Consider the following 17,965-nt stretch of genomic DNA (forward strand, 5'->3'; position numbering starts at 1 on the left):
CAATCATTTTGCGTATCTTGGAAAGAAAACAAACTCATCAATTCTTGGGCCTGATCAAAAACTTAAAACGTTTGTTCATTCCTAACTAAACGGATGTGACACACGAGTCATTTCTGACAGGGGACATCGGTAGAGGTGGTAGTGGAATATCAGTTCATGATTCTGTAATAATGCACTTAGTTCCTTTCTATTCTCTCTTCTCGGTAGTAGATACTAACATTTAGAATGGCAATCTAATCGATGAATTGACTGATATGACCGGAGGCAGGAGGAAGGGAAAATGAAAAACAAATTGCTCTGTGTTTCTAGCCGACAGCAAATGGTGCTGCGCCGGGTGTAACCAGCTAGCATTAGCATTAGCTATCATTAGCATGAGCTGTAGCCACCGAACGTTAGCTTCAGTACGCAGCTGTAGAATGACAATGCACTCGACCATTACAGAGCATACATGAGATGTGTTGGAGGCATATTCATTTACACATATTGCATGCTTTTAACCAGTGTCCTGGTTTTAATAGACTGTCTGGGTAGCGGTATACCTCTCGGTTAGCTTGCTAACTGTTAGCTTCTGCATCATATGGGTGTCAAAGTTAGCTGTGACTTCCCCGGTGTCTGATTGCCTGGCTCTACATTTTGGACACGTCAAGGTAAGTATGTTATGCTAGCTATTAGCTTTTGAAAAACTCACCTCTTTTCATCCCCAAACCCAAACTTTTCTATAATAAGAGGTTGTCTACTACAGTACTTCCTCAAATATGTAATGTGTTATTTGTACTTCAGCTTATTTTACTTTTGGTTGACATTTTGCTTCACTGTGGACACATTGACCCAAAGTGCTACCTTCGGACAGCTCATAATACTTGGATTTTTGATCAAATTAAACATATTTTACACTACCTGGGATTGTTTGAAGGATGTAATGCCCCTGGTTAGTCTAATTTCTTCAGCTGTCATCTAACGTTTCATATTATTAATACTGCTGTATTACCAAAATGACGTTATTACATTGTTTTCTTTAACCATCTTTACCTGGCAAATATTAAGTTAATGTTTACTAGCCTTTTAATATTGAGATTTAATAAGGCTGAATTCTATACGGAATTTTCTGTAGATTTCTCAGTCAACCTTTGAACCTTTCCTAGTTCACAGAAAGATCAATATCATTTCTAACAGCACAGTAATTTGCGGCCATTGACACTGTTCAGTAGAGTTACTTATTACTTCATTTCAGTTTAACTGCATCAGTTAAACGTGTTTTGTTTTCAAACTTTTAAGTGTAATAAGTTGGGTCCTTCCATTCGGGGGCTGCAATGTCCGATCCCAAAGCCCCCACTCCAACGCCTGCTGGTGACACATACAAAGGATGGGTTTTCAAGTGGACAAATTACATCAAGGGTTATCAGAGGAGGTGGTTTGTCCTGAGCAATGGCTTGTTATCGTACTACAGGTAAGATATCCTACAGAGTTTGGTGGTTTGATTTGATTCAATTTACTTGTACAAATATTCCCTCAATTGGAAATAATATAATTCAATCTTATGCTGTTTCTCTAAAGGACCCAAGCAGAGATGGGGCATACGTGTAGGGGTACAATCAATCTTGCCACTGCAACAATAACTGTGGACGATGCCTGTAACTTTGTCATCTCCAATGGTGGTGCGCAAACGTACCATCTCAAAGCCAGCTGTGAGGTGGAGCGGCAACGATGGATCACAGCGCTGGAACTGGCCAAAGCCAAGGCGGCTCATCTGCAGCAGGAGTCCGGTATGTCGTAATAACACTGCAAATGGCGTGGCTTGTTCTGTCCATGCTGTATATTTGTATTTATATTTGAACAAAGGTTAATGTTTTTCTAATACCCTATCTTATCCATGTGTACCGAAGCACAGTGAGTTGTGAGTTTGTTCACTGACAATGGCAATAAAGCTTTTGTCATTCTGATGTTGTAATTCTCATTGACAGTGTGCGATGAATAATTCAAGGCTATAACAATTCAGTTATAACAAGTAATAATACCTGATAACACCTGTATTTTGTTAAATGATTGTTTGAACCGTCTTTGTTTTTGATGGAATGTCAAGGGATTTTTTTAGAACTCGGCTCTACTTCTGTACATTTAACCTTATATTTGTCAATGTTTCTTCACAAACTGTAGTTTAACTGATGGTGAACCACAGGTGCTATTCCACCAAACCATGTAGTAATTAGGAAAATATGAGAACCTGTCATACGTATTTTAATATGAAATACACTCATTTTAATAATCAAAAATCAATATGTCTCTAAACAAGCGACATAATTGTAGCGCTTTCACAAAATAATACAATAATACAAGCCCACAATATCAATACTGTATCACCAAATATTAGTATATATTGTAAATATTTTTATATTATAATAAAATATTTAACTTTAGTACATCCCTAATGTCTAATGTGTATTCATTAATTAATTCATTCATTTAGAAACACTTCAGATGAAATGTACTGTATGTTCCTTCTGACCACATCCTTGTGATCAAATATAGAATTAGAACACAGAAGAAGTTTAAAGGTCAGTGTTTACTATATTTTATTTATTTTATTATATTATCTTATTATCTCATCAAAACTTATGGATTCTTCTATTTTTGGTTAAATAAAATGTACTATTTATATCAAAACACTGATTTATTGTGATTTATTATATTATTTTATGTGATTTATTATGCTAAAGGGATGTGTTTCTTTAGCACCATAACAATCTGACTGTGAAATGCATTTGCTCTAATGGTTCTTTGCGTATTATTGTAAACGTTCTTCTGTTTTGTACCTTTTTTATACTTTTCTAGGCTGCTTCTCTACTACATAATATACAATACGTGCAAAAACAGTTTAATATAATTGTTCTCTTCTTTTTCAGATGATTCTGGGGACGACTTCTCCCCACCATCTCACTCACTGCCTGGACAGGGAGCACAGAACTCCGAGGTGCAGGCCGCTCTCAGGACATTAGGAAGCAAAGTGGAGGATCTGAGCACCTGCAATGACCTGATTTCAAAGCACGGATCTGCCCTCCAGAGGTCAGCATTGTACTTTCTATCTCTCAGCCTTTCATCTGGCACACCTGTCCCAGCCTAGCCTTTCACCACACCCAGCATGCTGCATAATGTGAATAAATATACAAATTGTAATGAAGTTATTAACAGAATTTATATAACAATTACAATTCTGTGTGTTTTGCAGATCATTGTCAGAACTGGATAGTTTGCGTTTGACTGGAGAAGCAGGGGACAAGATTCGGCAGGTGACAGAAAGGGCTACTCTGTTCCGAATCACCTCAAATGCAATGATTAATGTAAGTTTGAACTTCTCCACAAAAACATTACATTGTACAGACTTGTTGGTGCTCTATAAATAACGCTATAGTCACATTTTCAATCTTTGACTTGGGTTGATTTTGTCGACTAAAATATTTCCTTATGTTTTTGCTAACTTACTTGAATAAATGATACACAAAAATCAGAAACGACTGACTAAAATGGCAAATATTTTGACTAAAACTAGAAAAAGACAAAAAAGAATGATACTAAGACTAAAACAAAACTATAACAGAATCGTAATGAACTTTGACCCTTAGGCCTGCCGGGACTTCCTGGCGCTGGCACAGGCTCACAGCAAACGGTGGCAGAAGGCGCTGCAAGCCGAGCGGGAGCAGCGCATGAGGCTGGAGGAGACTTTGGAGACATTGGCGAAGCAACATAATAATTTAGAGCGCGCGTTCAGAGGAGCAGCGCAGGCCAATGCAACTGCGGACAATAAAAGTAAAATACACTCTTCATCCTTACTTACGAGCACAATCCCCTTTTGATATTAGCTCACTACAATAAAAAGAAAGGGAAATGATAAGTTGATTCATTTAGGTTCAGCTGGACCAGGGCAAGGAAAGGGTGAAGCCAGCGACGAGGATGACGATAATGAGTTTTTTGACGCCATGGAAGAAGCACCAGAGTTTATCACTGTACCAGCTGACCCCCACTTCCACAAGTCAGTGCTTGGTGTCCAATCTTTGTTTTATTTACCACAACTCTTTTATATATTTGCTGTTCTTCGTGTGTGCCTTTTTTATTATTCTAATTTATTTCTCTTTTCAGAAGATCAAGCAGCACAGTAAGCGGGTTCAACAGTGAAATGGGTGGAGACGATCAGTCGGTCAGTACCTGTACTTAAATGTCCCCTCCGTTATTGTTTTCCCTGAGATCCACTGTATGGCATGAAGCGTATCTATTTTGTATTTAATTATTAGTGTCACTGTATTTCGCAGCTCAACGAGGAACCTCTAACAATGAGCCAGGAACCATCGCAGGAACTGGTGCCTTTGAAGAAGAGGAGGACCCGCATCCCAGACAAACCAAACTACTCCCTCAACCTCTGGAGCATAATGAAAAACTGCATTGGCAAAGAGCTCTCGAAAATTCCCATGCCTGTAAGTATTGCAATCGTGTATTTGTTTAGTCCAACCGGTAGCTCTGTAAAATGTAAAAAATAGATGCTATTTGACGTCCAACTGATGATAATAAGATGAAAAGACAATTGCTGGTTTTCTGTGACGCTAGTACAGTTCAAACAATCAGTCCACAATACTGGTCCGGCAGCATTCTGGACTGGAATGATAAATGTGTCGTTAAACCTGTTGTTGATAGGGAAACCTGTAATAATAATACAAATAATCTGATTTGTTTGGAATTGTGACTCTGTGCTAAAGCATAAATCATCCTATTGTGAATACTAATAAATACTAATTATACATTGTACTGCAAATAATGAATGGTATTATTCAATAGCAAATTCTCACTATGTATTATTATATCCATAAAATTGGTATTAACCTAAATAAATGTAGTTTAAAATGCCAAAAGAATTTATTTTTTTTACCCAAAAGAATTGTATTTTCTAATATTGCTATTTAGTCTTTGACTAATTCTGATATAGACCAAGACTAAATATGAAATTCTAAATATGATTATACTATTCAAGATTTGGTATTTTCTTTGTAGTATTGATACTGTTTCAAATTGGTAACTAGTTTTGATTCTAGTTTTAGTATCAAGTAGTGTCTGGGTATTGATACTTAACAACCCTAAAGGAGGGTCAATGTAAAGGGTGTTTTCACCTGTCTTTGTTTATTATGAAAAATAAGTACCGCTTGAATTGTGAAAAAATATCTTAAAATGTATATTTTTCAGGTTAACTTTAATGAGCCCATTTCCATGTTGCAACGGTTGTCGGAGGATCTTGAGTATTACGACTTGTTGGATAAAGCAGCTAAGAGCCACAGCTCTTTGGAGCAGATGTGTTATGTCGCAGCGTTCTCCGTGTCCTCATACTCGACTACAGTTCACCGCACAGGAAAGCCCTTCAACCCTCTGCTGGGAGAGACCTACGAGCTGGACCGCAGGAGAGACTACGGCTACCGCTCTCTGTGCGAGCAGGTGAGACACAGGCCGAGGCAGGCACAGAGGAAGTGAAACCCACAAACTCTACATGTAGGAAGGAAGTGCTCTCTAGAATCACTTGACTCTGCAGTTTTATGGGATCCTCAGTTCCCTTTTTGAAGAGGTCATCCAGTGAAATTATGTGTTTGTGTCACTCATTGTAATTTATAGTTGTGGCTCTTTTGACTTGATTTGACCATTTCCAAGTTATTTGTATTATTATAATGGACATAAAATGAAAACTCTGTCGATCTACCTACTAACTTTACACTAGATCAGTCCTCGTCTACACACAAACAAACAATGCTGTCCCCGCAGTAACCATGCTCTGACGTTAATTCAAATGTTTTCTCAACCAACCTGTCAATCTTTTGTCAGTTTGCAATTAAGACATGATAACCATCCAACAAAAACACAGGCTCTCCCTGTTAGAAGAAATGTTACCAATCAACATAAGGTTAAATAATAGTGACACTGTCTTTTCAAGGGCTGTAAACTTTAATTTATTTATACTGGTTTACTTATTTTATTGATTTGAAGGATTATAAGGATATGTGTGGACTACAGCAGTAAGAAGTTTGTTGCTGGAGTGAATTGTGACCTTATAAATACATCTTCTGAATGTGCTTTGGGTCAGAAACATGGTCAGATCACTTAACCAACTTCACCAACTTTTTGATACACAAAAGTCAACCAAGAATTTACTAATTCGACGACATGTCTAATCATTTCAAGATGTTATAACCATTTTGGCAATTTTTACTTTCGCCCAGGTCACCCTTGAAAAAGAGGTTTGGATTTCAAAGGGTTAAATAAAGGTTAATAAATAAATACCTTTTGGCTTCTTCGCTATTAAATGACAATGGCAACTATTTAAACACATTCATCCTACATTGTGTCACTTTTCAAACCAGAACCAGAAGTAATCACAATTGCAATATAAGAAAACAAGCTGGTGCCAACAAAAGCATAACCTCTTTTGAGAGAAACTTATTATACATCTTATTCCTGGGTATTTTCCTGGGTATAAAACCCAGCAGAGTATCTTTCTAACATGATATAACGGTGGTCAAAATGGTAAAAACAGTGTGTTCTTTTAATATCAAAGATGTATTACTTTAGTTTTGTTCTCCGGCAGTTGAAGGGAACTGAACTGAACTTCAGTGGTTCGATCAATAGATGGCAGTATTAGCACGATGATCTGTCGGTTTTGTCTTTGTGATTTATTGTTCCCATGCGTGAGTTACAGTATGTCAACAATGTTTTTCTTACCAGGTGAGCCACCACCCACCTGCGGCTGCTCATCATGCCATTTCTGATCGAGGTTGGACACTGAGGCAGGAAATCACAGTGGCCAGCAAGTTTAGGGGCAAATATCTGTCCATTATGCCATTGGGTAGGTCGCAAAACTGTAATAATAAATCAATAAAGGACTAACTAGTGACGTATAATGCTGTGAAACCTGTGAACGTATAAATGCTTAAATGAGTCACATTGTTCTGTTAGTCTTGGCTTAAAAGAATTGTGACTGCTACAATAACAAAAAGGTACACCCTGTTCTATCTTCTATTTACAGGAACAATTCATGCAATTTTTGAAAAGGGCAACAATCACTACACGTGGAAAAAAGTAACTACAACAGTGCATAATATTATCGTAGGAAAACTATGGATTGACCAGGTAAACGGCAGTTCCAAATCATTTTTCACATTTCACTCAGAGGTTTTGTTGTCTAATCTGACCATTTCTCCCACAGTCTGGAGAAATAGATGTTGTAAACCACACGACTGGAGACCGGTGCCATCTGAAGTTTGCCCCTTACAGTTACTTTTCCAGAGACGTGGCCAGAAAGGTGAGCACTCGTCCACCAAAACAAAGGTCAGAGGTTCGATTTCCGCCATGACCAAGCTTTGTCCTTAAGTCCTTAGGCACTTTACCACCTTCATCAATATAAATGTGGTGTGCGTGCGAGAGTTGGTGACGTGACGGTCTGCGTGCGACAGTCTAATGCTTTGAGAGGCTTCCACAACCCTTATTATTATTATTATTATTATTATTATTATTATTATTATTATTATTATTATTATTTATACATCTTCTCTGTAGGATTCAAGTCAAACACTACTCCAGGGGTCAGTGACCTTGTTAGGGTCAAGGGCTACTTTATGAGCACGGGCTTGGTCTACCTGTTCAATTAGACTAAATGGGCCTATAATTATGTTCATAACCAAATTACATAACTATTAAACTGTGAGTCACTATTTGATAAATGTGCATGTGTGGGGCATTTATTTGTGTGTATTGTGTATTTTTGAATTTGAAAAGCCGATCTTAATTCATATTTTAAACCAGTGAGTGATAAGAACACAACAGTTTAAAAGAATATGACTTTTTATTAAATATATTTCTAACTCATTCAATTAGTAAATTAATGTAATTGTCAAAATATAAGCAAAGGCTCAAAGCAAATAAAAGACAATTATAGAAGATTTCATCATTCCAACAGTTTCTTCTCCCGTGGCTTTGTTTAGACCTGGTTCAGTCCTGGTTTGGGCAAGTCCTGGTTTGGGTTAGGCCTGGTTCAGTCCTGGGTAAGTCCTGGTTTGGATAAGTCCTGGTTTGGATAAGTCCTGGTTTGGGTTAGGCCTGGTTCAGTCCTGGGTAAGTCCTGGTTTGGGTTAGGCCTGGTTCAGTCCTGGGTAAGTCCTGGTTTGGATAAGTCCTGGTTTGGATAAGTCCTGGTTTGGATAAGTCCTGGTTTGGATAAGTCCTGGTTTGGATAAGTCCTGGTTTGGATAAGTCCTGGTTTGGGTTAGGCCTGGTTCAGTCCTGGGTAAGTCCTGGTTTGGGTTAGGCCTGGTTCAGTCCTGGGTAAGTCCTGGTTTGGGTCAGGCCTGGTTCAGTCCTGGGTAAGTCCTGGTTTGGGTTAGGCCTGGTTCAGTCCTGGGTAAGTCCTGGTTTGGGTCAGGCCTGGTTCAGTCCTGGGTAAGTCCTGGTTTGGATAAGTCCTGGTTTGGATAAGTCCTGGTTTGGATAAGTCCTGGTTTGGGTTAGGCCTGGTTCAGTCCTGGGTAAGTCCTGGTTTGGGTTAGGCCTGGTTCAGTCCTGGGTAAGACCTGGTTTGGATAAGTCCTGGTTTGGATAAGTCCTGGTTTGGGTTAGGCCTGGTTCAGTCCTGGGTAAGTCCTGGTTTGGGTCAGGCCTGGTTCAGTCCTGGGTAAGTCCTGGTTTGGATAAGTCCTGGTTTGGATAAGTCCTGGTTTGGATAAGTCCTGGTTTGGGTTAGGCCTGGTTCAGTCCTGGGTAAGTCCTGGTTTGGGTTAGGCCTGGTTCAGTCCTGGGTAAGACCTGGTTTGGATAAGTCCTGGTTTGGATAAGTCCTGGTTTGGATAAGTCCTGGTTGGGTTAGACCTGGTTCAGTCCTGGGTAAGTCCTGGTTTGGGTTAGGCCTGGTTCAGTCCTGGGTAAGACCTGGTTTGGATAAGTCCTGGTTTGGATAAGTCCTGGTTTGGGTTAGGCCTGGTTCAGTCCTGGGTAAGACCTGGTTTGGATAAGTCCTGGTTTGGATAAGTCCTGGTTTGGGTTAGGCCTGGTTCAGTCCTGGGTAAGACCTGGTTTGGATAAGTCCTGGTTTGGATAAGTCCTGGTTTGGGTTAGGCCTGGTTCAGTCCTGGGTAAGTCCTGGTTTGGGTTAGGCCTGGTTCAGTCCTGGGTAAGACCTGGTTTGGATAAGTCCTGGTTTGGATAAGTCCTGGTTTGGATAAGTCCTGGTTTGGATAAGTCCTGGTTTGGGTTAGACCTGGTTCAGTCCTGGTTTGGTTTAGAGCTGGTTTGGATAAGTCCTGATTTGGATAAGTCCTGGTTTGGATAAGTCCTGGTTTGGATAAGTCCTGGTTTGGATAAGTCCTGGTTTGGATAAGTCCTGGTTCAGGGTAAGTCCTGGTTTGGGTTGGACCTGGTTCAGTCCTGGGTGAGTCCTGATTTAAACATTAGCCCTGCATGAGTTAGACCTGGTTGAGTTGTGGGTTGGGCCTGGTCTGACAGCTCCTCCTCCGCTGCTCTCTGTAACCGCCTTCTTCTGACATTCTTAAAGGAATATTGCATTATTTGTCTTTTTGCTAGTCTAAAAATTAAAACATTGCTGATCCAAACACGTCTTTTTCCCGCTCTGGTCGCACGCACATTTAGGATGCGTCACCTTCGCTTTTCTAGCGGCCCGTAACTAGTACTAAATACTGGATGTATTTTGAAAAAATAAAAAGTGGAGCTGGTCATCTCATCTGTTGCCATCCCTACATATCCAGCTCTCATATAAACAGGCCTAACAGTGTTTTTGGTGAAACAAAAACATTCTGGCTGAGCTGTTCTAAATGTAGGTCCAAGCGGGTGACTGAGAGAGGCCCAAAGGGCACCCAGGTGCCCGTGGGTGACCGTGGTGACCCCTGCACTACTCTATAATGCAACGCTCTATTACATGGATCAGAACCTCAAGTGCTCTGCCTATAAATGTGTCATAAATGTGTCCTGATTGTGTCCTGAAAGGAAGTGCAGACGTGATGTGCCCTGTTGTGTTCAGGTGACCGGTGTGGTCACGGACAAAGACGGAAAGGCCCACTACGTGCTGTCTGGGACTTGGGACGAGAAGATGGAGTTTTCCAGAGTTATGCAGAGTAGTCGCGGAGGAGAGAACGGCGCTGAGGGGAAACAGAAAACTGTTTACCAAACACTGAAAGCCCGAGAACTCTGGAGGCGGAACCCACTGCCGTATGTTTATTTTGAAAGCATTCACACTGTCACAATGTGCGTATAGAGGACCATTATTAGAGATTCAACACAAAGCATGCCAATGTCTGACGAGCAGCACGGTTTAGGCATGCACTGGAAGTTCAAGTTTGTCATTCCAACTATTGATTGATGAAGAAATTACATTAAAGGAAGTAAATTACCTTTTAAAAGCACATTAGGTACTTTCCTTGTGATGATGCTGCAAAATTATATTGAAAAAGGTCAATATTATAAAAGTAGTCATGAAAGATTGAAATATTTCCTTGTGTACTGGATTTTTGTAGCCTCTTGTACACCTCAAGTATCACCCTACTAAAATAGTTTGACATTACAGTATTCTTCAGCATTACTAGTATGTACTTGTTGGACCCGGGTGTAATTGCGTCAGGGCTTGTATTCTCATGTCGTGTCGGGGTGTCGCTTGTTGGCAGTGACGGAGCCGAGACCATGTACTACTTCACTTCTTTGGCGCTCACCCTGAACGAGATGGAAGATGGAGTGGCACCCAGCGACAGCAGGCGCCGTCCCGACCAGCGCCTGATGGAGGACGGCCGCTGGGACGAGGCCAACTCCGAGAAACAGCGGCTGGAGGAGAAACAGCGCAGTGCCCGGCGCGAGCGAGAGAGGGAGGCAGTGAGCCAGCGCACAGCCAGCCAGTCAGACGAGGGCGAGCGTGAGTACAATAGAGGCCCTTCAGCTGTACACTCTTTCTGACAGGGCTGCACAATATCATGTAAAGCAGTTATTTGGTTATCAAACACAATATTGGGGGTAGCACCTCAGTCAGTTTCGGCATTGGCATTAATTCCATGCTGTGCTGTGTCCTTGAGCAACACGCTTCGCTCACTTTGCCTTAAAGAATGTGTTACTGTGACTGTTGGGATTGATGCCGATACGCTTCATGTACAGCACATACTTCAAATATGTTTAAAAGGGTCTCGATTCCCAATATTGCGCAGCCCTTTACTTTCTCGGGGTGTGTTTTAAATCTAAGGGGTAAAAAATGTTGTCTTTGGTCCCTTTTTCCCTAAAGCTATCGATGAGGACTTGTTAAATGATACATCTTTGAAATGCAAGTACCTCTCGCTTTCACTCATCAATTCATCCTTTTAATAAACCCTTGTCTGTGCCTGTATTTAGTAACTGAACACTGTCTTCTTTCAGACGCCCCTCACGACAACTACAACGCACTTTGGTTTGATCGATGCGACGACCCCGTTAACGGTGAGCCGGTTCATATCTACAAAGGAGGCTACTGGGAGGCTAAGGAGCGCAACAGCTGGGAGGGATGCCCTGAAATATTTTGACCTCAGCCACTTTGCGCTAAGTGCCCACGAGAGACTAGACATGGAAGCTAACAATAGAGCTCCCCGGGGCGGCCGTCTTAAAGGCAGGACCTCACCACTGCTGGTCCATCCACACGGAAGAAAACAAACTGTAACTGCAGGCCTCTCCTCGTCTATTCCATACTCTTCCACAGTGTCTTATGCTCCACCTCCTTTTTGCTGCTGCACATCTGAGAGTTTGTCTGAACTGTATTTTGCTGGAACAACAGTGACATTTCAGTTTCAAGCTCTTTCTTGGTTTTTGTTCACGTTTCTCAGACAAAGAGTCTGTGTCTTTCACTGTTGTCTGCGTGTCGACCCTGTTGTCGCCCACATGTTTGTTCTTATGTTGATTCTAATTATATTGTGATGAATGGATTTATATTCTAATTCTATCTCTAGTTTAGAGGCCCACTTCAATGAAGAGATTATGGTGGAAAGTGAAGTCATTTCCATTCAAAGAATATACACATGCACACAAAATAAAATTATAAAAGCGTTTGTTTAATCCTAATCAAGTTACAAGTGAATTAAGTTTATTGAGATGGTGAAAAGTGTTTTTTTATTAACCTTTGGCCAAACTAATAATTTAAATAGATATTTAATTGCGTGTGTTAAGTCTAGAATACTGTGTACGGGCAACATGTTCCACGTTCGACTGAACCATTCACCAAACTGTCATTTCCTTAGCCTAGTTCTCTTTGTATGTCTTTCTTGATGTTGGACACTATTATCATAACACTTGCATACTATTGTCAGCCAGTGGCCTTCAAGACTTTAGCAACTGTCACGTTGCTCTTTGATTTTGTGTCTTAATTTAATGAATTGAAGGTTGGACAAGTTTGTATGACGCATATCTGCACTTCCAGAACCTTCCAATTGGAGTTGGGTGTGTGTGTTTTTAAAATCTATTTTCCTACTGGTTGACCCTCATTCATTTGTGTTTTATTATATTATACCTTATTTTATCAAGGCCTCAGAAAAAAATGAAATTACTATGTTAGAATATGTTGTTTTTTTAATCTTGATAGCCTTTTCTTTGCCTTAGCCACAAGAACGATGCAAAGGCTGTTTTATTTGACATCACACAAATGTACATTGTGAAGAAAAGGTGCAATTGTAGAGGGTCAACTCTTCTGGAACTGTCGAGGAGTTGACGCTCCCATGAAATAATGCTTCAGGCTTTTACAGTGGGATTCCTGGTGTGGTTTGTGTGTTACGTGTTACATGGACATGCGAAATGATTGTCACACCACAGTAAAGTTTTGAGTTATGCAAGTGCATTTTGACACCAAAAAGCAGGAGCGGATGAGTGTATGTGTGTCCGGATTTTGTTTGTAAGTGTACTTAAAATGAAGAATAAATAAAAAAGGTAAGACAATTGTAGAGAACTATGGATTATGCATAGAAATGGGTAAACACAAATTCTCAGGTCTTTAACAGTGGTGGAAAGTAACAGCTTTTAGGTATCTGTACTTTACTTAAGTACTTCTTGTTTTAACTTTATTGCTTTTGAGAGCAGGCATCTGTATGTTCTGCTGAAAAGTAGAAAAAATATATAGTTTTTAGTACATACATGGAGACAACCTACCAAAACGTTTGGAGTTTAAGTCCCAGCTTTGACTAATGTGAAAGAAATATAAAATAAATCGAGGAAATCTAATAAATCAATTCAGTTACTTCTACTGACCAAAAATAAGCACAATTTTTAATCAAGATAACTACATTTGACATTTTAATATTTCGCAGAATCCGTGTGAAATACGTTTTACTTTTGTATGTAATTTTCCTTTGACTCGAGTCATTCTTTGCCCTTGTGCTTTACAGAGTACTTGCTCCACCACTGTTCCTTGAGTCAAAAGGGATTTGCCGTACCGACTATAATAATGTTAAACAGTTGTTATCAAACATCATCTTTTCTATTAACATACTGTTCTTTTAATAGAGCCTAATTGTAGCTCATTGCTGGCAGCGCTGCCTTTTCTTTCCTTTTCTTTCCTTGTGCTTGTTAAACCGGCAGCACAGGCTTGTACTATTTATCTTCTGGATGCCTAAATGTGTCGCAGTCATAAAATGATGATCCAACTTGGTTATACAACAAACATTTCATTACTTTTGTAAACCTTAAAATGTAATAACTTGTTAAATAAAAATGTACGAGATAATTATCTCGTTATATATAATACTTACGATAATAGTAAACGATAATATTTTTTTTTTTTTTGAATGAATACAATGAGCTTCCGCAAAAATGCAATATTGCGTTATAAAAAAAAGGCAAAGACACAAAATTGAATAAATCGAAATGTGTTTTGCTTTCACCTCGCTGCCAGAAGAGCTCTTTCTTCCCCACATAAAAGGCGCCTCGCTTGCTGTGTCATGCCAGCAAATGTATTTTTAGTCAAATTTCTATAGGCTCCACTGGAACCTACCATCCCATACACACTGTTACACTGTTGGTGGAGAGATGGGCTAGAGATGGCAGCAGGGGAGGGGGCTGACCTGGGGCTCCGTTTGGAAGTGGAGACACACCCTTCTTGTACAACAAACAACTGTGCAGCGCAGTGCAGTGGAGGGCAGGAGGGTCCCGGGGAGGAGAGGAGTGCTGACTCGGTGTAGAGGATGAGGTAAAACCTGCTGAACTATAAACGGCATCATTTCTGAACCGATTTTTGACGCAAATAATCACATTTCTTACATTTAGGCTTTAAAATTGTCACTTGCACATCTGGAAAGAATCCCAAACTGCAGAGAGAGAGCCAGGAGTCTGAGAGGTAAGGTTTCGCAAATCAATAGCTCTCTTGTTGCAGTGTTGGCTTCAGCGTTTTACATACAAATTATAATAAGTACAGAAGGCAACCTCGCAAACGGCCTGCAAAATGTACTCAAAGTTGGTACTTCCTTTGACTACTGAATGTTGCCAAGAAAAAGCACTTAATTTGACACAGAGTCCTCTCCATGAACGCTTAGGAGAGACATCTTTTTAGTCCAATAAAACTGATTACAGGGACAGATCACAGCCCATCTTCATTTGGGACTCATTCATCTGAAACTCTTCTCTCTCCCTGTCCCAGATGGACTCACAGGAGGTGGTGTTGCTGCCGAAGCTGTCCCGCGTGGCCGTGTGCGGAGGAACCCACGGGAACGAACTGTCAGGAGTCTATTTAATCAAAGAGCTGTTGAAGAGCAAGCGGGAGGAAGATGGACACCAGCCCATGCTCGTGTTGTCCAACCCTCGAGCTGCGCAGCAGTGCCTCAGATACATCGAGGTGGATCTGAACCGCTGCTTCTCACAGGATGCTCTCAAGTAAGATCGTGACCTTTCATACAACCCCTAATGTCCTGAGACAAAGGTCGCCAAAGGAAGGTCATGTCCCTAGATATATTATTTTATTTGCAATTATTCTGAGAGAATTATCATGCTTTTTCAATTATTCATAATTTCTGACACCAAACAGTTACATCCTTATTTTACTTTCAATTACATTACATACAACAAAAATTGGTTCACTCTTCTAAGTATGTGATTAGAGCTTTCTGAATGGTAAACTGAATTTGGCATAAACCATCAGAAAAGAAGCACCACATTTAGGTCTAATATTTCTTAGTTTAGAGCTCTAAGTTGTGTTGTGACACTTAAATGAATGTCCAGTTATCCATATCCATTTCAAACCTGATCATTTCTATTAGGGATTAGACTTTAAACCCTGCTATATTAGAACAAACATCTGCGTGTGTTAAATATGATTGGCCTCTCAATGCTGTGGTGATTGTGACAAATATCACAATGACATCCCTGCTTTTGTATTGTAGTAGTAGTAGTAGTATCAGCAGTAACTGTAAAGCGATGACGTTCTTTCATTGTGTTTTCCTCCAGCTCTCCCTTATCCAATAGTGCTCCATTTGAAGTGATCCGGTCCCGGGAACTCAATGCTCTGCTTGGTCCAAAAGGCAGTGCAGACTCTGTGGACCTTGTGTGTGACCTCCACAACACCACGGCCAATATAGGGCTCTGTTTCATCACATTTTCACACTCAGATTGGATTTCTATGCACATATTCAAATACCTACAGGCAAGTGAATGGAGATAGTAGTGAAAATGTGTTGTAGTTGTTGTAGGTCATGACTTCTTGTGTCTCAATTGCAGCGGTGTATTCCTGATGTACCAATGAGATACATTCATTTTGATCTGCCACCGGACGAGTCTTACTCTCTGGATTCTGTAGGAAAACATGGTTTTGGTTTGTGTCCTTTTCCTTTTCTCTGTTTTTTACACAGATGTCATGAAACTACACACTGCTAATACTAAATAGAAAACCTGTGTGTCCTCACAGCATTCATTGACTGACTGAATTGGAACCTTAGACATAATATTGTAAAAGCTCTGCAATTGAAATGTATCAAAGTCCAGATACCAAGTCAACATGTTCAAATCAAATATAGCTTTTAGTGATAACAATTGTAATATTGTAATTACAAAAATATTGGACATGATGGCCTGACATGTGTCTCTCATTTAGGTTGTTCCTACAACTAAATCCAGTCAAACTTAAAATGGCCCTCTGCCCCCAATGGCCTCTGCAGCTCAGTGAGCCTCACATTCTGGAGGTTCTGAGCTGAACATGAGACATGGCCTGTCCATGAAGTGAGAATGAGAAAACTTGTAGTTCTATTATTTTGTCTTATACACTTGTGTGTGTGTTTACAGCAATAGAAATCGGCCCTCAGCCCCATGGAGTAGTGAGGTCCAATACCTACACAACAATGAAGAATGCAGTTCAGCACATGCTCCAATGGGTCCATTTATTTAACTCGGGTAAAACAACTGCATAAACATTGTAAATGTGAGATTTTCTGGACCTTTGACCCTTTCATTCCTGTTTCAGGGACAGTTTTTGAAGGAGGACTTGTAAATGTCTTCACTCTGGTTAAACATGTGGACTATCCACGTGACTGTAACACTCATGATATTATAGCAGCCATTCATCCTGAACTTCAGGTGAGTTCATTTAAAACAAACCCTTTAAATCCAAGACAACAATACAAATGAAAACATTTCAAAGTTGTATTCTCTGTAGGGTACAACACATTGACCTCTGGATTACTCGCATAATACTTCTACATTAGAACAATGGCATGTCTTACAGTTAAAATATTTAGGCTGAACTGTAATTACAGTTAAGGTCTTTACATAGTTCTCTCATCTGATCACTCATTACACACTCATTACATACCTTTTACATTTATTAAACATGGGGATTTTCCTTCAATGTCAATTAAGTTTCATAACTGAAGAACAGACTAAATAATTGTATTATTATTTTGGAGACTGTCGCCAGGAAGTCTTCTGTTATTTGAATGATACATACCCACACACAAAAGATTGCTTAGTTATTTTAGATCTTTTAAATATGCACATGATTGCTTATGACGTAGAAAGATTCTATAAATAGACACTTTTTGATTGATTGATCTCCCTGATGTGCTCTTTTGTCCATCTAATCTACCTATTGTCATTAAAGAATTTGGGCATTTGTTTTTCTTACTCATTAGAATGTTTTGGCTGGCTGTGTTTTGGTATCAGTCTGAGACATCTCTATTATTACCAGTTTCACCAGGCGATGCCATTGTAAAGAGCACAGAGATTTGCCACATATGCATTTAATTCTATTCATCTTGTACAAACAGACTTTAATTGCTTCCCATCAAACTGCAGTAATTAGCATTTGTGCTCACTGAGGTGCAGGAAGCTCAAGTGTAGTTACTACAGACTGTGAGAAAAATACATTTAAAAATTAAAGATAAACTGGAATCCAAGTTGTCTTTTGACATGGAAACAATGTTTCCTCAAAATGTTGCTTGCTATGTTATTTCTTTCATTTGCCATTATGTTAAGTTACATTTACTATAGTCCTGGGGATTTGTAGCTTCTTGGGCTGTGCGTAAAATATGATTTTGGGCTTTCATTTTTGTAAAGCACTTATCGCAGAGTTTGGTGGGCACTGTAACAATCATTACACAGTAGATCTAATGTCTACTTTCTGCTCACATTTGCTCATAGCCTTCATTAAGACGTTTAGTGTACCTGACATATATATTCATTCTTTATGAAGTACCTAATAAGAGCGTTTGCTTTTCAGGACAAGGACTTCTGCCTTCTGAATCCTGGGGACCCTGTTTTCCAGACTTTCTCAGGTGAAACTATCCTTTACAATGGAAGTGAAGCTCTTTATCCTTTCTTCATAAATGAATGTGCCTACTATGAAAAGGGTATTGCTTTCTCTTTGTCAAGAAGGAGTTGTGTAACTATTACTGCTGTTCAAGCGCATCGGGACCTCAGCAACAAGAGATAATAAAAATGTAATTCTGAGGTGGTAAAACAG

General features: G+C 39.8%; 2 protein-coding genes across 4 annotated transcripts; both read left to right on the top strand.

The window, feature by feature from the left end:
- Window positions 1–102: 102 nt before the first annotated feature.
- Window positions 103–12,973, top strand: LOC140371405 (oxysterol-binding protein 1-like). 3 transcript variants are annotated; one of them, XM_072458519.1, is made up of 17 exons: window positions 103–647; window positions 1,276–1,447; window positions 1,555–1,763; window positions 2,901–3,060; window positions 3,224–3,335; window positions 3,618–3,801; window positions 3,901–4,024; window positions 4,132–4,189; window positions 4,302–4,463; window positions 5,224–5,469; window positions 6,748–6,868; window positions 7,049–7,152; window positions 7,229–7,324; window positions 10,049–10,236; window positions 10,689–10,930; window positions 11,291–11,329; window positions 11,422–12,973. In XM_072458519.1, the coding sequence occupies exons 2-17, from the start codon at window positions 1,311–1,313 to the stop codon at window positions 11,562–11,564; spliced, it is 2,325 nt and encodes a 774-aa protein (XP_072314620.1). In that variant the 5' UTR covers window positions 103–647; window positions 1,276–1,310; the 3' UTR covers window positions 11,565–12,973. The 3 variants fall into 3 exon arrangements, with proteins under 3 accessions (XP_072314620.1, XP_072314618.1, XP_072314619.1); XM_072458517.1 differs by lacking the exon at window positions 11,291–11,329 and having other exon boundaries at window positions 104–647; XM_072458518.1 differs by lacking the exon at window positions 11,291–11,329 and having other exon boundaries at window positions 104–647; window positions 4,135–4,189.
- Window positions 12,974–14,265: 1,292 nt separating this feature from the next.
- LOC140371831 (N-acyl-aromatic-L-amino acid amidohydrolase (carboxylate-forming) B-like) lies at window positions 14,266–17,935 on the top strand. The gene is made up of 7 exons (XM_072459041.1): window positions 14,266–14,356; window positions 14,657–14,889; window positions 15,460–15,655; window positions 15,730–15,823; window positions 16,291–16,398; window positions 16,469–16,581; window positions 17,723–17,935. Exons 2-7 carry the CDS (start codon window positions 14,657–14,659, stop codon window positions 17,933–17,935), a joined length of 957 nt encoding a protein of 318 aa, XP_072315142.1. The 5' UTR covers window positions 14,266–14,356.
- Window positions 17,936–17,965: the final 30 nt, after the last annotated feature.

Source organism: Eucyclogobius newberryi, unplaced genomic scaffold (assembly GCF_026437365.1).
Source record: "Eucyclogobius newberryi isolate DKJ021-1_F unplaced genomic scaffold, fEucNew1.0.hap1 SCAF_22, whole genome shotgun sequence".
NCBI classification, from domain to species: Eukaryota; Metazoa; Chordata; class Actinopteri; order Gobiiformes; family Gobiidae; genus Eucyclogobius; species Eucyclogobius newberryi.